Raw genomic sequence first — 20,820 nt, 5'->3', positions numbered from 1 at the left:
TTTGATAATTTGTGCAGATAAAGGTGTTTAAGACTTCCTTTAATTGATAACCCATTTTCAGCCTACCTGGTGTATTCAGCAGCCGGGACATCTTGCAAGAATATGAGATAAACTGCTCACAGTATTCAGCACTACTGGTAATAGCAGAAATCTGGTCCATTGTTGCACTGTAGTTTAGCTGCAGTACAGATACTTTTTCTACACTGTTGCCTCCAACAGATGTTTGCATTTGCAGATCATGGTACACAGTTGTCCATACTTTGTCCTCTGAAATTTAGAATGGAAAAGAACCAGACAAAAATTAGTAAAAGACATACAGTATGACTGAATTAAAATTCATCTTGGCCTTTGACAAAAGGTTACTGTGTCCTGCAAGGGAATTTTGAGTGGGCAGGGAAAAAGGGTGTTAAATATAAGCAGTCATCAAGTGAGACCGCATACGTGAAACAATGAAAGTGTGAAACATTTATTTCCCATTGTAGTTTTGTTAAATATACAATCATAGACTTGTTGGGGTTGGAATGGACCTTTACAGATCATCTAGTCCCCCTGTTGTGGGTAGGCACATTTCTCACGAGACCAGGTTGTCCAAAACCCTGTCCAACATCACCTTGAATGCTTCCAGGAATGGATAATCCACAAATTCTCTTCTGCAACCTGTTCCACTGTCTTGCCACACTCATCATGAAGAATGTCTTCCTTTTATATAATCTAATCTATTATCTCATCTTAAACCACTGCCTTTTGCCCTACCACAATAGATGTATTTATAAACTCTTTGCATTTCTTAAAAGCCTTATCTTCTCCAAGATAAACACCCCCAGCCCACTCAGTTTTTCTTCATAGGAGAGGTGTTCACTCTGTTCATTTTAGTGGCCTTCCTTTAGACCTATTTCAAGAGCTTTGCTGTGCTGGGGGCCCCAGACCTGGATGAAGTTTTGCAAGAGGGACCTAATTATTGCAAGGATAATCACTTACCACTCCCTGCTGGGAACTCCTCTTTTGATGCAGCCTACGATTCTATTGGATTTCCAGCTGCAAGTACCCTTTGTCAGTTCACGTTGAAATTTTCATCCATCAGTACCTTTGCTCTTTGTCTGAAGAGCTGTTCTCAACCTATTTATCCTCTAGACTGTACTGACTCTGGCATTTGCACTGATCTAGGTGCAGGACTTCACAACATTCACATGGGCCCATCCCACAAGCCTGCTAAGATCCCTCTTTATGACATCCCTTCCCTTTAAAGCATCAGTTGCACTTCTCAGCTTGGTGTCATCCACAGAGTTGCTGAGGATGTATTCAGTTCCACTGTCCATTGTCAGCAATGAAGGTACTGTCACAATGAAGATACTGGTCATAGTATGGAGCCGTGCAGGGGTCTCTACCTGGAGATTGAGTAAGTGATTGCAACTCTTTCATTGTAGCTGTCCACCCAATTCCTTACCCAATAAACAATCCAAAATCTATGTCTTAACAATTTAGAGACAGATTTGCTGTTTGTGACAGTATAAAAAGCTGTAGCTGCACTTCCCTTTTTCACCAAAGTTATCACTCTGTCATGGTAGGCAGAGTTCATCAAGCATGATTTGCCTTTTGTAAAGCTATGTCCAATAACCTCTCTGTGTTCTAAATTCCTTAACACATTTTCTGGAAGCACTTGGTCCATGACTTTAAATGGCACAGGGGTGAAGCTGACCATGCTGTAGCTTCCTGCAGCTCCCTGTAGTTCCGCCTTGTTTCCTTAATAATCAGTGCTAAGATTGACTGTTGAAACAAATAAGGATCAACTTTGCAGGAAATTTATTATAATGAAACAAGGATGATACAATAAACACTTAAAACTTCCCTGAGAGGAAAATTCACTCTGCATGGTAAGTTGTCATGGGCTACGTAGTAATACTGCCTTTACAATACTAGGAACACACCTGTTTGTACTATGTTACATCATTTGATTTTTAATACTCAGATCACTGTAGTTTATTATGGCTCACAAGAGTCAAGTTGTCTACATTATTACTCAAGCTGTGTTCTCAGGATAATCCCAAATTACTACTTATTGAGATTTGAATATTTTATAATAGAAGCACACTATGACATCGTTGATAGACAGACTTGTTATGGTACAGATACGAACATCATAAATAACAGATTTAGGAAATAATGTATGTATTAGGAAACAGTGGAAATACAAATCTTATATATATATGTGCAAGACAATATAAAGGAGGAAGGACAAGCAGATTTTGGTGACAGGAAACACAGCAGCATATATGCATGTGAAAAAGGACTATAAGATCCAGTTTACAAGAAACTTGGCATATTTCATACTTCTTTAATCTGCTGAAGTCATTCGGATTGTTACTTTGTGCCATTTTTCAGTATTTACCAGAGATTTAAGATAAGATATCATAATAATGAAACAACATGTTCTTGTTGGAATGTTTGTGGAAGCAGGCAAGTAGTTCAGGAAAAGGAAAAGGAACAGAAATTGTTATAGATCATTCATAATCTTTTATTAGAAGGATATTTCACAGAACCTAAATCTACAAATTATTATATGAGCAAGACATAGAGTTTCAGAATTAAAATAATGAAAATTCAGACATCAGTGATACTGTCATCCTGTCAGAATACTATTCTAATGCTTAGAGGAGAAAAAATAAATAAATAAATAAATAAATCCCAGTTCAGTAGCTATGAGTGTAACTACTGTTCCAACTGGTATTAATACCCACAATGTCCATCCCAAATAACAAGAGAATTCTATAGGTCAACAGTCTATATATTCATAAGAATTACTAGCAGTAGGCAAAAACCAGAAAATTATCTTTCATTTCTATAGATTTTTCTCTAACATTACTACAAAGTTTCCTAGAAGTGTATCAGTTTTTGTCAGTAATACTCAAAATATGTAATTCTTCCACAGTTGAAGTTGTTTGTCTTTTTATTTTCTTTCTCTTGTTTTATACACTTCTACTATTGAAGGCTAAGTCAAAGAACTATTAAATTAACAAAAATCATAAAGTGTAGTATACAGCAATATGCTTTCAATTCAGCCATGAAAATCTCATACTCATTAATTTGAATCTCTAACACTAAAACCTAAAGCCAAATATTCCACTCTGGCATTTTAACTATATAAAAATATTTTGATAAACTGGGACAAACTCAATGCTTCAGACTGTCTGTGTTCACAGAAATGTGCCTATAGACAGAGACGAATTTTGACTGTTACCCACAGCAATAATGTTATAACATGTTCCATGTTATAATTACACTAATCTCCAAAACACTATATTCCAACTATTTTCCAGTCTTGATTTTTACTGCACTGTGTCAGTCTATTCTGGACTACATGGAGTCATGTAAATCCATGTACTTGTGATTGATGTGGTGCAAGTACACATTCAGAGATGAAGTAAGAAAAGGCAGTATGCACCACTAGCCAAGTAAAATGAAATATTTCAGGTAGTGTAAGATGGTTATTACTTTAATAATCATATCCATATTTAAAAGTTCTATGTCAAACACAATAATATCTTTGCACCAAGTTAAAAAACAAGGCAGGGAAAGTGAAGAAAAGTAATCCATATGTATCTATTGTTCCCACTCCCAAATAGTGAGGAAAAATTTTATCTGTCACTTATGAGATTTTACAGAGAATACATAATGTTTGATTGAAAGCCTAGGATGGGAATTTACAAGGTTTCTGAAAAGGGATTGATACAGATTATTACACCAATGCCTTTTTTTCCCCTTTTTTTCTTTTCTTTTTTTTTCTTTTTTTTTCTTTTTTTTTTTTTTTTTTTTTTTTTTTTTTTTTTAAAAAAAAAAAAAAAAAAAAAATTTTTTTTTTTTTTTTTTTTTTTTTTTTTTTTTTTTTTTTTTTTTTTTTGGTCAGAAAGACATGTAAGTTCTAACATGTCAGAAAGGCAAGTTTTAGGCCAAGAAGCACCTTGGATTTCTGAGCCAGGACTAGTGATTAGAATGCCATAAGAATGGTATTAGCAACAGGAGCTGCACTGGGTTTCATGTCTCTGAAGGGAGCTTCATGCAGACACCAGATTCCAGACAATGCAGCCCTGATACACCCTCTCATAGTAAGGGAATTTTGGGCTTTATTGTGGGCCCCTGTATGAAGGAACATGGAAACATATTCATGGATGAATTTAGACGCCTTTTGTGTAGAAAGGGCTGAATGCCTCATGGAAAGAATAAATGCATGGAAAAAACTTATCACTGCACTGCCAAAACATAGCATACTCATACAGATGCACCTCCCACAAAACAGGTCTTGATCACTGTAGTAGACATGGTAAATCACAGCTTGAAAGAGTGATATGATACCTAGTAGGAAGGCAGGGCCAGCTCAGGTGAGCTCAGGTGCAAGCAATGTGCCTGAGTGACCAGAAGTGGGGGGAGACAGGATCCATGCCTTCCCAGACTTCATTTAAGGGCTGGAAGTGCAGGCAAGAATAAGAGTGAAATTCCAATAAACTCTGTTCTATGGACTTTGGTGGAGGAACTTTGTGTCTCAGAGAACTGGGAATGAAGGTGGTGACTTTTGATCACTGTTTTGTGAGTCCAGACCTGATTAAGTACTCAGCAGGGATGAAGGTCCTCATCTTACAACAGGCACCTCCCCACCAGTATGGCACACTAATGTCAATACTAAGCCCTTTGGCATCCTCAGTGTCCATTGTCCAACAAGCTGCCCAGCTGATGGCTGATCTAGGAGAAACAGAGTGCCTACAGACCAAGAACAACATCGGGACATTGGAAGGGGCAGAGGTGCTGCCTGTAACTAAAACTAGGAGATTCACACCATGGACTTGTCAATTGGGACCCATGTGGGTATCTGAAAACATATTTAATGACTTAACCCAGCCTGAGGTTTAATTTGCAAAAACCGATTGCCAGCCCAATCATGTCGACAATCCTGGATGACCAGGGATGTCCCACTGGATTGGAGGCTGTTGAATGTGACACTCATCTTCAAAAAGGGCTGGAAAGATGATCCTGGTATCTACAGGCCTATCAGTCTCACCTTTGTGTCCAGAAAGGTTATGGAACGAATAATCTTGGGAGACACCATGGACCAGTTAAAGGTCAGACAGGGGATCAGGCCTAGTTAGCACGGGTTTATGAATGGTAGATCCTGTCTGACAATCTCTCTCTTGCTTTCTACAAAGACTCCTTGTTTTTATTTTATATTTTTTCTATCACCTGTCTTCCTCTCTCATCTCCCTAAGCAACTCAGATTTGTAGTAAACTAGTCAGGCAAACGTTTAACCTGTTGTGTCTGTATCTCACTGTCAGATACACATATGTTAACGAACTTTATGCTAAAGAACCTCTACTTCCAATACTTGGGAAATTATTATTATTTTATTATTATACCCTATTACCTAAGAAATGAGAAGAGATATGGTGACTATTTCTTCAGAGGGAAATCTAGCTCCTATTTCACATGCACCTAACTCTTTGAGTAACTGGTTCAAAAGACTATGGAACCCTTGATATTAGCAAGGAAAAATTACTGCTTAAAGGTGTAATGGCCAGTCCCACTAGTAAAAAGGAAATTTGTTGTCAGATTCACTATGCATATAATAAAGATGCAAGAAATATTGTCGATTTCTTGTTGTTCAGCAAGTTGGCTTGCCAAAAGTTTGGAAACTGAAAGTTTTGTGCCTAAATCAGAAGGCTTACAAGTCACGCATAAAGGAAAATTCTGTAGTACCGTAAGGAAGCTCTATCTGGTTGGAGGACAGAGAAACAGATCCTGTAATGATGGGTTCTTTTCTCAGCTTGGAAAAAAATATTATCAGTGTAAAATGGAAACAGCCACAAATCTTTCTCTAGTTAACTATTTTGATATATATATATATATATATATATATTCCTGACAATTCTACAGCTGGTAGAAGCATTCCCCTTATACTCTGGCAGTTAATTTAAGAAAGTGTAGCATACAGCTACTTATAACTCTGAGCACTGAGACAATTTTTGTACCAGTGACAGAGGCTGAAGAGTTGTGTGTATGACTTCTGTACTGCCAAAAGCACTTATGAAGAGCAGAGATCACTTAAATTTTATATTAGCATCACCTGCAAAATATTCTGTGCTCATGAGCTCTAAAATTGAAATTGAAAATTTACATTAAAATGAATGTTAATAATAGTTATTAATAATTTAAGAATGATTATAATATTCCTGTAACATGTATTTATCATAACCATAACAAACAGAAGAAGTTAAAGGATAGTTTTTAAAAGAAACCAGTTTGTTTTAAATCACAAAAATGCAAATAGCATGAAGGACATAAGAGCAATTTAAAGAAAAGCAAATTATACTGCATGAGGCAGCCATTGTATTTTAGGAGCAAAGCATTTCTACATTCTGCAGTGTTTCCTTGAGGCTGTTCAAAACTGTCTATTCCAATAAGTAGCTGATAACCAGTTAAGTGCTGGGCTTGGCCTTAAATTTGAAACTCATAGCTAACTACGGAACTCTGAGAGAAAAAAAATAGCAGTTGAACCAAAACATAGTAGAAATCTTTGTTATGTATGATTCATTCTTATGGACAATCTCATATCAATAGCTCATGATATCTAAGTAACTTTTGATTTATGATGTAGTTTATAAATGTTGCCTGGATAGTGATAGCTGATATAACAACATCAAGAAAACAAGAATTATCCGTTCTGCTAACTTGACTGTAGAATGCACTGCACAGTTATAAATATGTAAAGCATAATTGCTGACTGGTTTAATTGCATTTCTTCCCTAAAGTTAACCCTATGCTCAGATTTCAGTTAAGTTCAGGTGTGTTTAGAGCTGGAGTAGTCTACTTTATTCTTTTATTAATTTACATTAAAAAGTTTTTTAAAAAGACTTTTTTTTACATTCTTTGTGAGAAAATTGTGAAATTTTATGCCATAGTCTCAGAAACTATGCAAGATAAATCATTCTAACACAAGTTTGTCTCTTTTTCATGTATTTAACAAGAATACTCATGTTTTGTTTCTCCTATAGATGTGAGGAATTCATTAATACCTGGACAGAAAAAGGTACTGACATTTTCAGAAAGTTGCCTTTGGAATTCATGAACATTACTGAACTAGTTTTCAACAAAGCATCATAGGATTATGGAGTCATATAATATACCAAGCTGGAAGAGGTCTACGTGGATGTCATGGTTTGAACGAAAAAATCCACCTGCGTCCGTGACAGGGGGCCGTGGGCCCAGGAGGGGCCCTAGGCTGAAAGGAAAAAGTTAATTAGGAAAAGAAAACAGCGGCAACGATCTAAGGAGGCACACTTATTTACTAAATACTATATCGAAATACAGGATAACACAATATATTACAATATAATTGAAAATTGAGCTAACGAATCAAGCAAAATAGGAGAGAGAATGAGTCCCGTAACCGAGAGGCCTACTGTGAAATCTAGGCAAACGGCAAAGGCTCCCACACACTCCCCTGAACGCCAGAACTCGAAAGACCTCAGTCTAGTCTGCAACTGAGTTAATATAGAGTCCAGGTCCCGTGACCTATCGTGTTGTTCTCTGGGAGATGTAGTCTTCTTCTGTAAGTTGCAGATTCAGTAAAATTATTCATGCTTTATATGATGTTATGATGTGGAATACTGATAGCAAAATTACAAAACTATTAAACCATGACAGTGGATTACTGAGTCCAAATCTTCGCTCCACACAGGGCCACTCAAGATAAAACTCTGTGTCTCATAGTATTACCCAAATGCTTCTTAAACTCCAGCAGCTATAGGGCAATGATTGCTGCCCCAGGCAGCCTGCTCTAGTGCTGGTCTATACTCTTTGTGGAGAACCTTTTCCTAACACCCAGTCTGACCCTCACTTGATGCAGCTCTTTGTCATTCTCTTGGATCCTGTTGCTGTCACCAGAGAGAAGAGCTCAGTTCCTGCTCCCCTGCTTCCCTCTTGAGAAAGTTGTAGGCTGCCACAAGGCCCTCAGTCTCCTCATCTCTAGAATGAACAAACCAAAGGACTGGACAAACCAAGGTATTTACCTTGTGTTCTATATCTTTCACCATCTTCACAGTCCTCCTTTAGGTGTTCTCTAACAGTTTTATGTATTTATATAAAGTTGCACAAACCTGCATGCACAATTTGAGGTAAGACTGTACCAATGCAGAGAAGAATGGAGAAATCCATACCCTGAGTTGGCTGGTAGTGCTGGGCCTGATGCAACCTGGAGCATGATTGGTCTTTTTGGCTGCCATGGTCCACTGCTGATTCACCTTCAACTTTCCATCAACCAGGATCCTATATCGTTTCCACACAGCTCTTTGTTCTATCTGTACGTATACTTAGAGTTCTCTCATCCTACCATATTATCTATTTATCTAAGTGTGTGCTGGACTTTTTTATTCAGAAGGATACTGTGAGAGACAGTATCAAAACCTTTGCTAAAATAAAATGCAAAAAAATTACAATAATATACAGTTTACAAAAACAGTAGTATTGTATTGGTAAATAGTTACATATGTCTATACATATCTTAAATGATGCAGCACTGAAGATGCAATGGCCTATCAAAATTAATAGCTTCAATTAAAAAAGCTTAAGAAATGAAGTTGCTGCCTTTATACCATATACTATATACTATATCAGACTATAATACACGATGACTATACTTCTGATGACTCTGTCTCACAAAAATTTCTTAGCAACTATTTTTCCTTTGCCAAGTAACAGGAATTATGAAAAGTCCTTCCTCTCTCTCTCTATATATATATATGTATATATAAAAAGAAGAAAAAAAAACAACAACAACAAAAAAACCCAACAAATACAACAGTTACCTGTCATGTTGCAGTAAACTTTCAAAGGTCCCAGTGCTCCACTGCCATCTGGATCTATCCAGTAGTAATTTGAAGTTTTGCCTAAGTGTTTGTATGCTTCACAAGATTGCTCATAAATAGCTGGAATAAAATAAAATATAGTAGTAAGGATCTTCATACCCTGGAGAGGAAAAAAAAAAAATTCACAAAGACAATAAATTGACTTTATTCATACATCAAGAACCATGCCTTTGGCATTAAAATATCATTGACTTATACAGAAAGCCAAGTAACTTTCTGAAAAATACTGAACTGGTTAAACTCTTGATGCATACAATTTTATTTTATTACTATTATTTCACACAAGAAAAAGACAGAATGGGAAGAGAATTCCAATAGTTTGAGGGGAAAAGGAAAACAGTATTTTCAAAAGTAACTTTTCCATTTAACTTTGTTTCTAGAGACATATTAATTTTGTTTTTAAATTTTCTTGAACTGAATTTTAGATTTCTTTTTGTTTGTCTGTTTGAAATCAAAAAACTCTTAAAATAAAGGAAATGTTTGCTTAACTTGATTCCACATTCATTCTAAAATTTCATCTTTTTTTTTTTTTTTTTTTTTTCTCTCATAAGGATGAGATGTTTTATTGGTATCAGATGCAGGAAGGAAAGCAGATATGAAAAAAAAACACGCAAATTTTAATGTGACTTAAATGCAAAGGACTATTATATATGAATGAAGGAAACCTGTTAATGCTACAAAAGAAAAAAACATTAAAAAAAAAATCACTTGTTCATTGCAGGGTGTAAAGTCAATTCACTGCAAAAAGTAGACACTCATTAAGGTATGAGCTCTTCCAAGTCATTTCCCATCCTTGCTTCCCACACTAAGATCAATTATTTCATTATCAAAGAGATTCTCTGCCTATTTTCAAACATGTCATGCAAGGTATTGTTAGGGAATATATAACAGTTTGTTTGTTTGTTTTCTTTCCTTTTCTTCTTTTTTTCCCCAACAGAAATGTATCTCTAGTTCTCTACATATTACTTAAATGTAACCACAAAAAAGCAACATTTTTAGTAGTTTTTGTGACACTGCATCTAACTGTAGACAGTAGTGTAATAGCAGAGAAGAGAATAGGAAAGCTCAGGCAGGCTAGGAAGCTTTATAGGGGAATGGAGTAAGACATAGTAACCAGATGTCAAAGGTGAAGGTGATACAGAAGGAAAGGTGCCGCAGGTGTACATTACATTGTGATTCAATGTTTCCTTCAAATGAGCTTTTGAAATTCTGCAAAAAGGATATGTGAAATGTTTAATGGTTAAAAATAGAAGACGTATGAAACCAAAGAATACCTATAGTAATTGAAAAGATAAGCATTTGACAAGTCATAGATTTAGAATCATTCAAGTTCATTAAGACCTGTAAGAAAATGCAAAGAAGGAGAAGACATTCACAGAATCAAAACAAAAACCTTAAATCAGGAAATTGGTAAAGGTTACTATGAAAAAGCAAAAACAATTGATAGATCTAGTAAAGTACAAGTCAGCAAAAGACAAGACTTCAATGAGGGGAGACCTTGTTCTCTTCAAATATCTGTGAGATGATTAAGGCAAGACCAGTGATGATCTCACTGGTGACAGGTGACAGAACCAGGGGAAGTGGCCTAAAGTTGCACCAGGAGAGGTTCAGGTTTGATTATTTACAGAAAGGGTTCTTAAGCATTGGAATAGGCTTGTCAAGGAAGTGGTTGAGTCATCATCCCTGGATGTGTTTAAAAATTGTTTGGATGGGTGCTCAAGGACACAATTTAGCAGTGGGTTATTAGTGTTAGGGTAGTATGGTTAGGTTGTTATCTTGAAGGTCTTTTCCAACCTGAGCAAATCTATGATTCCATAGAGTACATGAGTAAATGAGGAAAATGGCTAGAGACATAAGAACAAGGAGAAGGAAAGGTTTTACACTGATGATTTGTTCAGAAGGGGAGGGAAAAAAACAAAAACAAACAAACAAACAAAAAACACAAAAAAACCGAAACACATGGGAGTAATAGATTTCTGTTCTTCAAGTCAGTAAAATTAACATGCAGGAAACTGTGCATTTGCTTTCTTGATAGTTGCTCAGAAACCACAAGATTTTAAAGGAAATTCAGAATATATCAGAACATCAAAGTATCTCAAGCTAAAGTTAAAGCTCACTACAGCTGCCTTGATAGCCAGATACACAATTTCTAGCACAATGCATTCAAGTATTAAAAGAAAAAAAAAAAAAGTTATATTATTTCTGGAAAGAATAGAAGGAAAAAAACCTCAACAAAGGACTTACTCATCTTTACATTCTCTTACATCATATAAAAAACAGTTTTTCAGCAATAAGAGATGAAAACCTGTTTAGAACAGAACAGTGAGCTTTAAGGATCATGAGAAAAGTACAGAAGAATGAAAAAAAAGTAGAAAGACTAGCAAAACGATTGTATAGCCCTTTAAAAGTTTAATCACCTGAATAATACAGATCAAAGTGACACATCATGCTAAAATTTGAAAGGTGCTATCTGAATTCTAAAACAAAGTATAAAGAAGTACCAAATGAAGAAAAAAGAAAAAGGTTATTTAAAGTTTTAGTATAAAACACCAAGCTTCTTTGACAGTTGTATCATTGGCAGAAAATCTAGTAATCTAATTATCTGACAAAAATAACTTCTAATGCATTTTGGAGTTCACCATTTGCCACCATGACAGTGGACTAGAGCATGACCTGATGGGAGAAGTCTCTCCTCTTATGAAAATGAGGTGTCAATAAATTGCCTAGATCTGAGCCTTGGGGAACTCCACTGCTGCCTGCCCTCCAGACAGTTGTAGCCCCACTCACTACTATTTGAGGCCTAATATTTGGCCAGTTCTTCACCCAGAGCAGCAGAAACCTGTTGATTTCATAGATGGACAGTTTGTCCAGAAGGACGGTAGAGCAGGTGGTATCAAGGGCCTAATTAACATCCACAAAGATTACATCCACCACCATCCCTTCATGAACCAAGTATGTGGCCTTCTTAGAAGGAGATAACATTGCTAAGGTGAGATTTTCCTTTGAAGACTTTCCCATGCTGACCATACCTGATAGCAGCTTTGTTCTTTAACTTCCTGTTCATATCCCCTGGGACAATCTTCTCCATAACTTTTGCAGAGTCTGAGGTTAAACAGACAGTTATCTGGTTTCCTGAGTCTTTTCTCATGCCATTCTTGTAGACAGATACAACAGTGGCTAGCTTCCAGTCATCAGGGACTTCCCCAGACTCCCAGGAATTTTGACAAATTTTTGAGAGAAGTCCATAATGCAATTACTTGCCAAAACCCAGCTAGCAATAGAATTGCCTGTCAATCACCACTCTGTTGGCAACACAAGGTCTTACTGACTGACAACCAGCCAATCCCTAAGCAGCAGTCAGTGCCCAGCTAACTCCCCACTACTTTATGACCTTCCTTGTCATATCATGTATTATGGAATAATCCCTTGCCCAAATCAGGCTTGCTGTTTTGGCTCCACCTCATTTCCTGCTGCTCTGTCATCACAGTTGTGTCTCAATTCCCAGTCCCAGGTATGCTCCCATCACTCAGCAACAACCAAAACACTGGTGTGCTAGTAACACTGTTTTGGCTGAAACCAGGACAGCTCAGAAGGATTATGCAAAAGGAATTCCATAAAACCTCACACAAACAAAGGCAAAGTAATATTTAAATATTAAAAGAAGTGTAATTTATATTGGTCTTACAGATTGAATACGCTGGGAACACAATTCTATCTCCATTCAGATATAGAGTGCACAACAACTTAATTCAATTTATCAAGGATGTAATTAAAACAAATTTATAACTTATTGGAAAAATATCTTGTATATATTTCCCTGCCTCTTAACAGTTGAAATTTGAATTTCAAACATCAGAAGTGTAATTAGATTATTACTACTGGTAGCATAATCCTGTCATACTAGACTTTTTTTTTTTTTTTTTCCTTCTAGGTGTTTTAAATCACCTCCACTAATTAATCACATTAAATGTCCCAACAGTATCTCCATTAGCCTGATACAACAGAAATCATACATCTTTCCTAAATATTTTAACGTGTATTTTACAATATAAATCAGAACTTGGATATAACATTGGAAAATTTTTGGGGTAGATTTAACTGTGAGCAAGTCACCAAAGAGCTTATCAGACTCTTTGGTAGACCTTATCACTGTGAAACCCTGGAAGACCAGTGTGTGAGACAAGAGCAAGCAGTGTCTGTTTGCTTCTAAGGCTGGACAGGAGGTTCCATTCATATGCATTGTTAATCTTGTTATTCTTAAGGAACCTTTCTCCTTTATCAGAGTTTTTTGGGAGAAGCTGGGACCAATTAACTGATTAGAAGAACTGTTAGAGGAACAGGAATGTCTTGTTTGTAAGTGAATGGTATATAAGATGTATGCTGAACCACAATAAACACACTACCCTGATGCTACAAGAAACTAAGAGAGCTCTCTAACTTGACTGAGCATCGACAGAAAATGTAGAATTATTTTACTAAGAATAAAAAAAATTTCATGGAATTTAAAAAAAAACAACTTTTGAGGAACTCTTTGAACATGTAAATGCTGAAAGAAATCTATAGAAAGAGCAGTAAGAGTCATTAACAGTGATGCAAAAGTCACAGACATACACACATCTGGTTAGAAGTCTCTCAGATACAATACAATACCTGCAACCACCATCAGTCCCAGATGGAGCCTTTTTCATACATGGACATCCTAAAGAGTTTGAACTTGAATAGTAGATTAATCAGGCTCACTCATAATCTTACCATTATCTAAGTAACAAGAACAGAGAATTAAAGAAAGAGGGAAGCGAAAGATTTTAATTTGCTGATTCAAGACTAATTTTGTTGTTTTTAATCAAAATCTGCTTTTCTTTGTAAAACTAACAAGGCTCAGTAATGGTAGGAATAAGTGTTGTTAGTCTGGCTGCAGTAAAGTCAACACAGATATTAAGAAGAGTTCTCAGGAAACAACACAAGTAGAGCTGAATGTGAGGTTTTGTGGTGGGTTGCAGTGTTTCATTTTTCACCAGATTCTTTGTTCAAATACTAATTGCATCTAGTAGAGACAAAAAGCTATTTCCCACCTCAAACTGACTCTCCAGAAAGCTGTATAAAATACAAAAATATTTTCAGTCTTTATCCTAAACAGACTGTAAAATTCCTCTCACATGTAAAGGCAACTGTTAAAATGGGTGGTTTAAAATAAACTGCAGAAAAGAACTTGGAAATTGCAGTTATGGAGGCTCATCTGTACTTAACTGGTATGTTCAGCCCAGTTATAAGATGCAACTGAAATGTTACTTACGCTACTGATGGCAATACAATCCTGCTAGGACTTAGTGACAAGATCTTATGTTCTGTAATGATGTTTGGAAATCTATTCTGTGATCTCACCCAATAGAAAGCAACATCATTTATCTTCACATTTTTAGAAGAATGGAATGATTGTCTGACACAGCATAACTCACTGTAGAATCCAGAAACACTACGCTTTAAAGCTAGCATCTCTGTGCACTTTTTTAAAGCTGTATATGTACTATCTTGCTTCCTCCGCTTTACTGCAATCTGTACAGGATGCTAAGTTAAAACTAAAAAAAAAAAACAACCAACCAAACAAACAAAAACCAACCAACCAACCAACAACAACAACAACACCAACAAAACTAACAACAACAAAAACACCAAAAAAACAAGAAACCCCAACCAGAACAAAGAGAATAAAAGAGAAAAACCTGCTTCTTCTTCCTTCTGGAAAATTCTTTACCTTATTTCAACACTTGCACAAATATTACACCTTTTTAGGAAGCAGGACGAGCAGGATTGCTATGTGAAAGGGACAGGGCAGTTCCCACAGGTGACCCCTGGGCAGGTTGTGCCCTCACTGAAGGGCACTGTCCCCAGGATGGGTAAGGATAGTGTTGGTAGCCCAATGGAAATTCATTCCATGTGAGGAAATTTGTCAGGCCCAGGTAGCCCAAGCATGACAGGAGGGCTGGACACAAACATCCCAGGAGAGCTCAGGGTAGACTGGTGGGTCCCAGAACCAGCCACAATTTGACCAACCAGGCCCATGGACAGATAGTGTAGGAAGTGGACTCAGTAAGTATATCAGGCAACCGGGATGTATTAGCACCTTCAGGGTACATGGCTTCTTCTGCACAAAACTACTTCTTTAAATCCCAGACAAAGCAGATGTTTATCAGAGAGTCACTAATAGGCTTATTAAAAATCCAGACTGAAAGTGGTATTTTTTTGTTATCACTGCATTAGGGGAAGAAAAAAAAAAAATTAAAAAAAACTCTTCTTGATTTCTTACTCTCAGGAATATACAAAATGAAAGTTCTAGTAAAGAAGACATGCATGACAACGCATACACAAAGTTTAGTATGTTACTTGTGAACAAAGGATGTGAAAGAAAATTGATCAGTGGAGGACTGTTTGAGAGACTGAATGAAAATACACACAAGGAAAGTGGAATATGCATTAACTTTTTTCTTCAGTCGCTCCTTCTTCAGCAAGTTAGCAAAGAGTCTCAGAATACCTTGGATGTAAATAATCTTTCTGCTTCCAGTTTGTCAGAATGTCCATAATGACGTTTCTGAGAAACTTCAACTACTTTTGATGTTCAATCTTCACTTCTATCTTTTTCAGGAAGGTAGTTTAAAAAAAAAATTTAATTAAAAATCCTTCGTAAGGATTTATACCACAAGCATACAGTAGTTCTGAGTAGATGGAGTGTTCTAGAATAGCTGAGTTACAGCCTCTAGGTTAAGAGATAGTGGGTGTTGGGTTTAGGTAGGTGTGTGTATAGGTTCACTTGCGTACATTGGGTTTTGCGTAGTGGGTATACTCATCTGCATGGGAATTAGGATGGTATATAATGATATATGGTATATAATGGTATATAATGATGCAGCAACAAATTGAGAGAAGACTTAATGGCATCCATGTTTGCCAAAGAAATAGAAAAGAGGTGTTACTTTGGGATCAGCCTATGTATATTATGTAATTATTATGTAATATTATGTATGGAAAAAAAGCCATTTTGCTTCACAAGTTTTTCATTCAAACATTTTTCTGTTTCACTTCAGGAGTGTTATCCCTTGGGTTTGTCTTTGAATTTCAACTTCAAAGAAACCTAAAAAATGTATCTGAAATTCAGTCAATTGTTTCAGATAGAAAACTCAGGATAATGTTAATTTCTCTGACTAAAGCAAAATCAGTTCACTGACAAAAACTTTATATACTGCAAAATTACACTGCTCATTGAGCAAAACTCAAGTTCTAGAAAATCACAAAGTACAGAATTAAGATGTCCACTAAAATAGTCTTGACTCCAACATCTTTGAGGAATATCTTGTTATATACAGTACAAACACTGGAAACACTGAGAAAAGAATTATTTTTCTGCACAGTATAAGATTACGCTATTAAACAAATGGTTTTAAGTAAAATAATATTGAACTGACATCATAGCACTAAGTCTACTTGAACAATTTCCTGCTCCATAGAGTAATGACACGTGCTACATTTTATAGCTTTTTCACTCAACTCATAATCCTGTTCAAAATTACTTTCAGTTATTTTTATACCCTACACCAGTTATCATTCCAACTTCTCCTTTCTCTTCTTCCTTTTTCTTTTGTTCTGCTTGACTTGTATTACCACAAACATCAGAAATCTTGTGAGAAAATGAAAGGTAACACCATACAGATTCAAGTACAGATACACACTGCACAAGTAGGAAAGGACAGACTGGGTCAGTATCATTGTAGCAGAGATGAGGCCCCAAATCTCAGGATAAGCTAAGTACAACCTTCAGCAAACATCAACAAATTCCCTTATTATTTGGATCTCTAATACTTAAAACATGCTTGGAATATGCTGATAAGTATTGGAATACAGATTAATATTGATTTCTCTATAAGGGCAGAGTAAAGGTTCTGTAGATCTATACTTCAACATTATATTTTTTGTTTTTCACTGATTTTGATGCCATTGAATTGGAACTCCAGAAAATCACAAGACTTCATATATTGTGACAAGATGTCCACTGAATAATGTTCTGCTCACTCCATCTTCATAGGAAAGAAAACTTCTAAAACTATAGCAATACAAGTTAAAAACTAAAATGAGGATATTGGAATATAAACAAAACAAAAACTTATCCATCTAAGGTAGAAACTTCTAGTGAATTAAAAAGTAAAGGTTGAAAAATGTATCTATGAATGACATGGATAAAATAAACCCATATGCTTTATCCATCCCATAACTAAATACAGGACAGTAGACTCCAAATTCCTCTTCTGGTACTGCAGTGCAGCAGTGTCCTTTACTTTCTAATTAAAGTTTATCCATAAAATGCTGGTGAAAATTCTATTAAGGGAAATGCTTACAGCTCCATTAGTTCTGTTCTATTCTAATGACTGTGATTTAAGAAGTTACATCATCTATTTATCCTTGTTGCTTTCTTTTGTGATACAAGAAGGAAAGTTAGACTTGTTAGGTTATATGTTAAGACATCATCTAATTTCCCAGAAAGGAGCAAAGCAAGTCATTAGCCCAAATTATAGCCTGCAAGGCTGTTCAAGGTCCAGACACCAGTAAATGGGAAGACAAGGATCTAAGGCCAGATACAGAGTGCACTGCCTGAGCCTCATCACTGGAGGAATTCACCATGTGTGTGTAAACTATTCCAATCCTTCTCACATGTTTCCCCTAGTGAATCTCCATCCTGCTCAGCCACTGTTGCTCAATATAAATGAGTGCTCTGTGACTTCTGCAGCTTGTCACATACACGTGTATGTGGTGCACCTGTGCAGTGTGTGCATGCCCCTGTTGGAAATGCATGCAGCTGCAGGAATCTTGCCTCCGTCAGGCTGTTAGATTCAGCATGAGACATTTTCCTTTAACGATCTCACTGGTTTTCACAAGTGTCTACTTGCTAGATAAACTATAATTAATTAACTAAGCTTCCATCCCTATATTTCTCTAGTTAAACATCTTAACAGCCTATCATTTGCTCAGGAAGCATATTTTTCCAGATGTCTACGCTACAACAGTAAAAGCTCTGTGTATATAATACTTCCAGAAATAAACATATGCAGTTTTTGTTTTTTTCATCAAAATACTACCTCATTCTAACTTATTTCCCAAGAGTAAACATGCCATCACTATACATGTTTACTTTTGGTAGGAAAAGTGTTGCCATGTTGTCCTCAAACACTGGTACCTCCCTTTAATAAACAATTATTTGCCATTTAACTCTTTCAATTTTACTAGCTCAGTTGCCAGATCATGAAGGGCTGTTACACTTGTATTCACAGCTGTTATATTAAATACATTACTTCCCACACTAATACAATATTTCAATACAGAATAGATTTTTGTTGATACTCAGACACCTGTGAATTATCACCATTATTCTCATTGCTTTTTTTGGTTAAGAATGGAATAATCTTGTTCTGTCTACCTTTCTAACGTTACACTGTTGTAGCTAAAGAATATTATATTAATTTATATCTTTATCTACATGATAAAATAGGAATTCAAATTTTCAACTGTTCAGAGGCATCTTTATAGTCTATTGAATATTAAGAAACAACTTGCTAAAGAAAGAAGAAAAAGTAAGTACAGGAAATATTTTCTGCATCTTTCAGATATTTTATAACACTTCACTTGGCAGATGAATATTCTGCTTTTAGTATATAACCGAAAGAACAGAAGAATTCACGGTACAGAATAGTGCTCTATAAGTGCAGCCCTAGGAACACAAGATTGAACATGATGAATTGATCTTTTCCTTCCTAAAAAACAACAACAAACAAACAAACAAACAAACAACCCCAACAACCCACCAGGTTACAGGATGTTTAGCAAACAGAGAGGAAGACTGAGTTTTTAATTTCAATTAGAAGATATCAGTGCCTTCCGTACTCATTTACAGTTTTGAAATGTCAGGGTGGCTTACAGTTATGACAAGTTGTCCCACTGTACCCAGTTCCATCACAAGTGCACTTGAAGCTATCCCACGTCTGGGTGCATTTGCCATCATGTTCACAGTGATTGGGCACACACCTGTCAGGATAAGATACAAAGAGAAACAACTACATGAGCATCAGTGAGCATGGCTAAACGGGAAGCTGTACAAACATTACATCACATCCATGCCTGATATCCTTGCTATGCATAAAATAACAACAAACACACAAGTATACAGCAGATGATTAATTTGCAGCCCATGAATAAATAAATAAATAAATTGTAATAAAGATGGAATGCAATCACCCATCATGAATTAAGGCTCTAAACTAAGTGTGGCTGGTGCTTAGCTGTCAAAACCAAAAGAACATCACAAGGTGCAATCCCTTCTGCTGTACCGGTAGTGTTGCATTTCACGGACTACAGGTCCATGATTGACTGAAAGTTAAGGAAGGAACACCAGTGATTTTCTATTGATTCTTCTATTGCCAGAAATGGGATAAAGTGAGGTAGATTGTCTGCTGGTTAGTAAGAAACTTACTATTGCTGCATTACTAAAACAAGGTTTTACAGTCTTCAGTATTAATAGTACAACTGATTTTTCTTCACAGGGATTCATGGCAAGCATTATTCTCCTTTATCCTATCCACTGGGACATGGACATTGGGATTGAGTGCACTCTCAACAAGTTTGCAGACAACACCAAGCTGAGCAGTGCTGCTGACATGTTAGAGGGAAGGTACTCTGACAAGGACATATAGATAATATAGATAAAGTCCCCTGAGTCACAAATTGGAACTTGACTCAAACCAACCATGAGTCAATGAGATGTAAAAAATATTTACTAATGGTTCATACATTTGACAGTGTTCTCTCTGAGCTGAACCATATGCTCACAAAATATGTAAAATGCATATTCATTTAAAACCCTCTTCCCTTTATCTACGCACATCTCTGGTCTTCTTAATTTGTGAGATTTTGGGATAAGAAAGAAGATTTTAATTTATAGTTGCTTAGGATTTATCAGAGAGGAATTTCTTCCCTCTCTTCATTGTAATCAACAGGATCAATAGCAATAATGAACAGTAGCAAAGAAATGAATGACCCTTTTCACACTTGACTATACTCTAAATCATGACCGAGAGTATTTATATTACTTGGTAAAACTTAGACATCTGCTTTTTGTTTGTTTGTTTGTTTGTTTTTTTGCTTTTTTTTTTCCCTCCTTTTACTGTGAAGATTCTCCCATCTCTAAGCAGCATGTTTGACGTGCATTCTACTATTTAATCAATTTTATATTCGCTGAAAACTGATACACAAAGTAATAACTCATTACCTAGAACTTGTTCAATGAACTGTTTTGATACCAGAGGCTTACTCATGAAGCAGTAAATAGGTGCAAGAGTGTGTATGTATATTTGTGTGATCATGCATAAACATATACAGACAATTTTATTTTTCCCCAAGAATGATGATAATTTCAGGCTTCTGAAAATTGAGACTGCTTCAAAAAAACACAAAACATTCATATGAACTGCAAAACTGTTTTTAAGGACAATTTAACAATGAGGATAGAACAGTTTTAATAACATGGATTTGACTATAAAATTACAATAATGTGATACTGGTATGCTTAATTTTTATCACAAATACAGTATTGCTGGGAACTTATTATTCTGTATAAATAGCCTTGTGATTGCCCTATAGGAAAACTGAAAGACTATAATTTGAGTGTAATTTAGAAGCTCTTTATTTTTCTATTTTTCAGGCACTCCAATTTGTTTTATTTTAAACTTTGATTTTGTCAAGGTTTTAGATTTCATTAATAAAAATTTACTACAGAAATTCAGCACACAAAAATAAGACATAAAAGAAATAGCATTGTATACCCAACACAAGTTGCTAGAAAGCTCTTGCAACTAGCCTACTACTTAGTATTCCAGA

The 20,820-nt window shown here is 35.9% G+C and overlaps 1 protein-coding gene across 3 annotated transcripts in view; it reads right to left on the bottom strand.

The window, feature by feature from the left end:
- Window positions 1–20,820, bottom strand: part of CNTNAP2 (contactin associated protein 2) — a 559,041-nt gene that overhangs the window by 194,060 nt on the left and 344,161 nt on the right. For all 3 annotated transcript variants that reach the window (XM_015854927.2, XM_015854925.2, XM_015854926.2), the window contains 3 exons: window positions 18,866–18,972; window positions 8,848–8,967; window positions 67–267 (listed from right to left, as the gene is read on the bottom strand). In XM_015854927.2, coding sequence (XP_015710413.1) covers window positions 67–267; window positions 8,848–8,967; window positions 18,866–18,972 — 428 coding nt within the window. The remainder of the gene's footprint in view (window positions 1–66; window positions 268–8,847; window positions 8,968–18,865; window positions 18,973–20,820) is intronic.

Source organism: Coturnix japonica, chromosome 2, assembly GCF_001577835.2.
Source record: "Coturnix japonica isolate 7356 chromosome 2, Coturnix japonica 2.1, whole genome shotgun sequence".
NCBI lineage: Eukaryota > Metazoa > Chordata > Aves > Galliformes > Phasianidae > Coturnix > Coturnix japonica.
The sequence above is the reverse complement of the archived record's forward strand: the minus strand, read 5'-3'. Positions and strand labels throughout refer to the sequence as shown.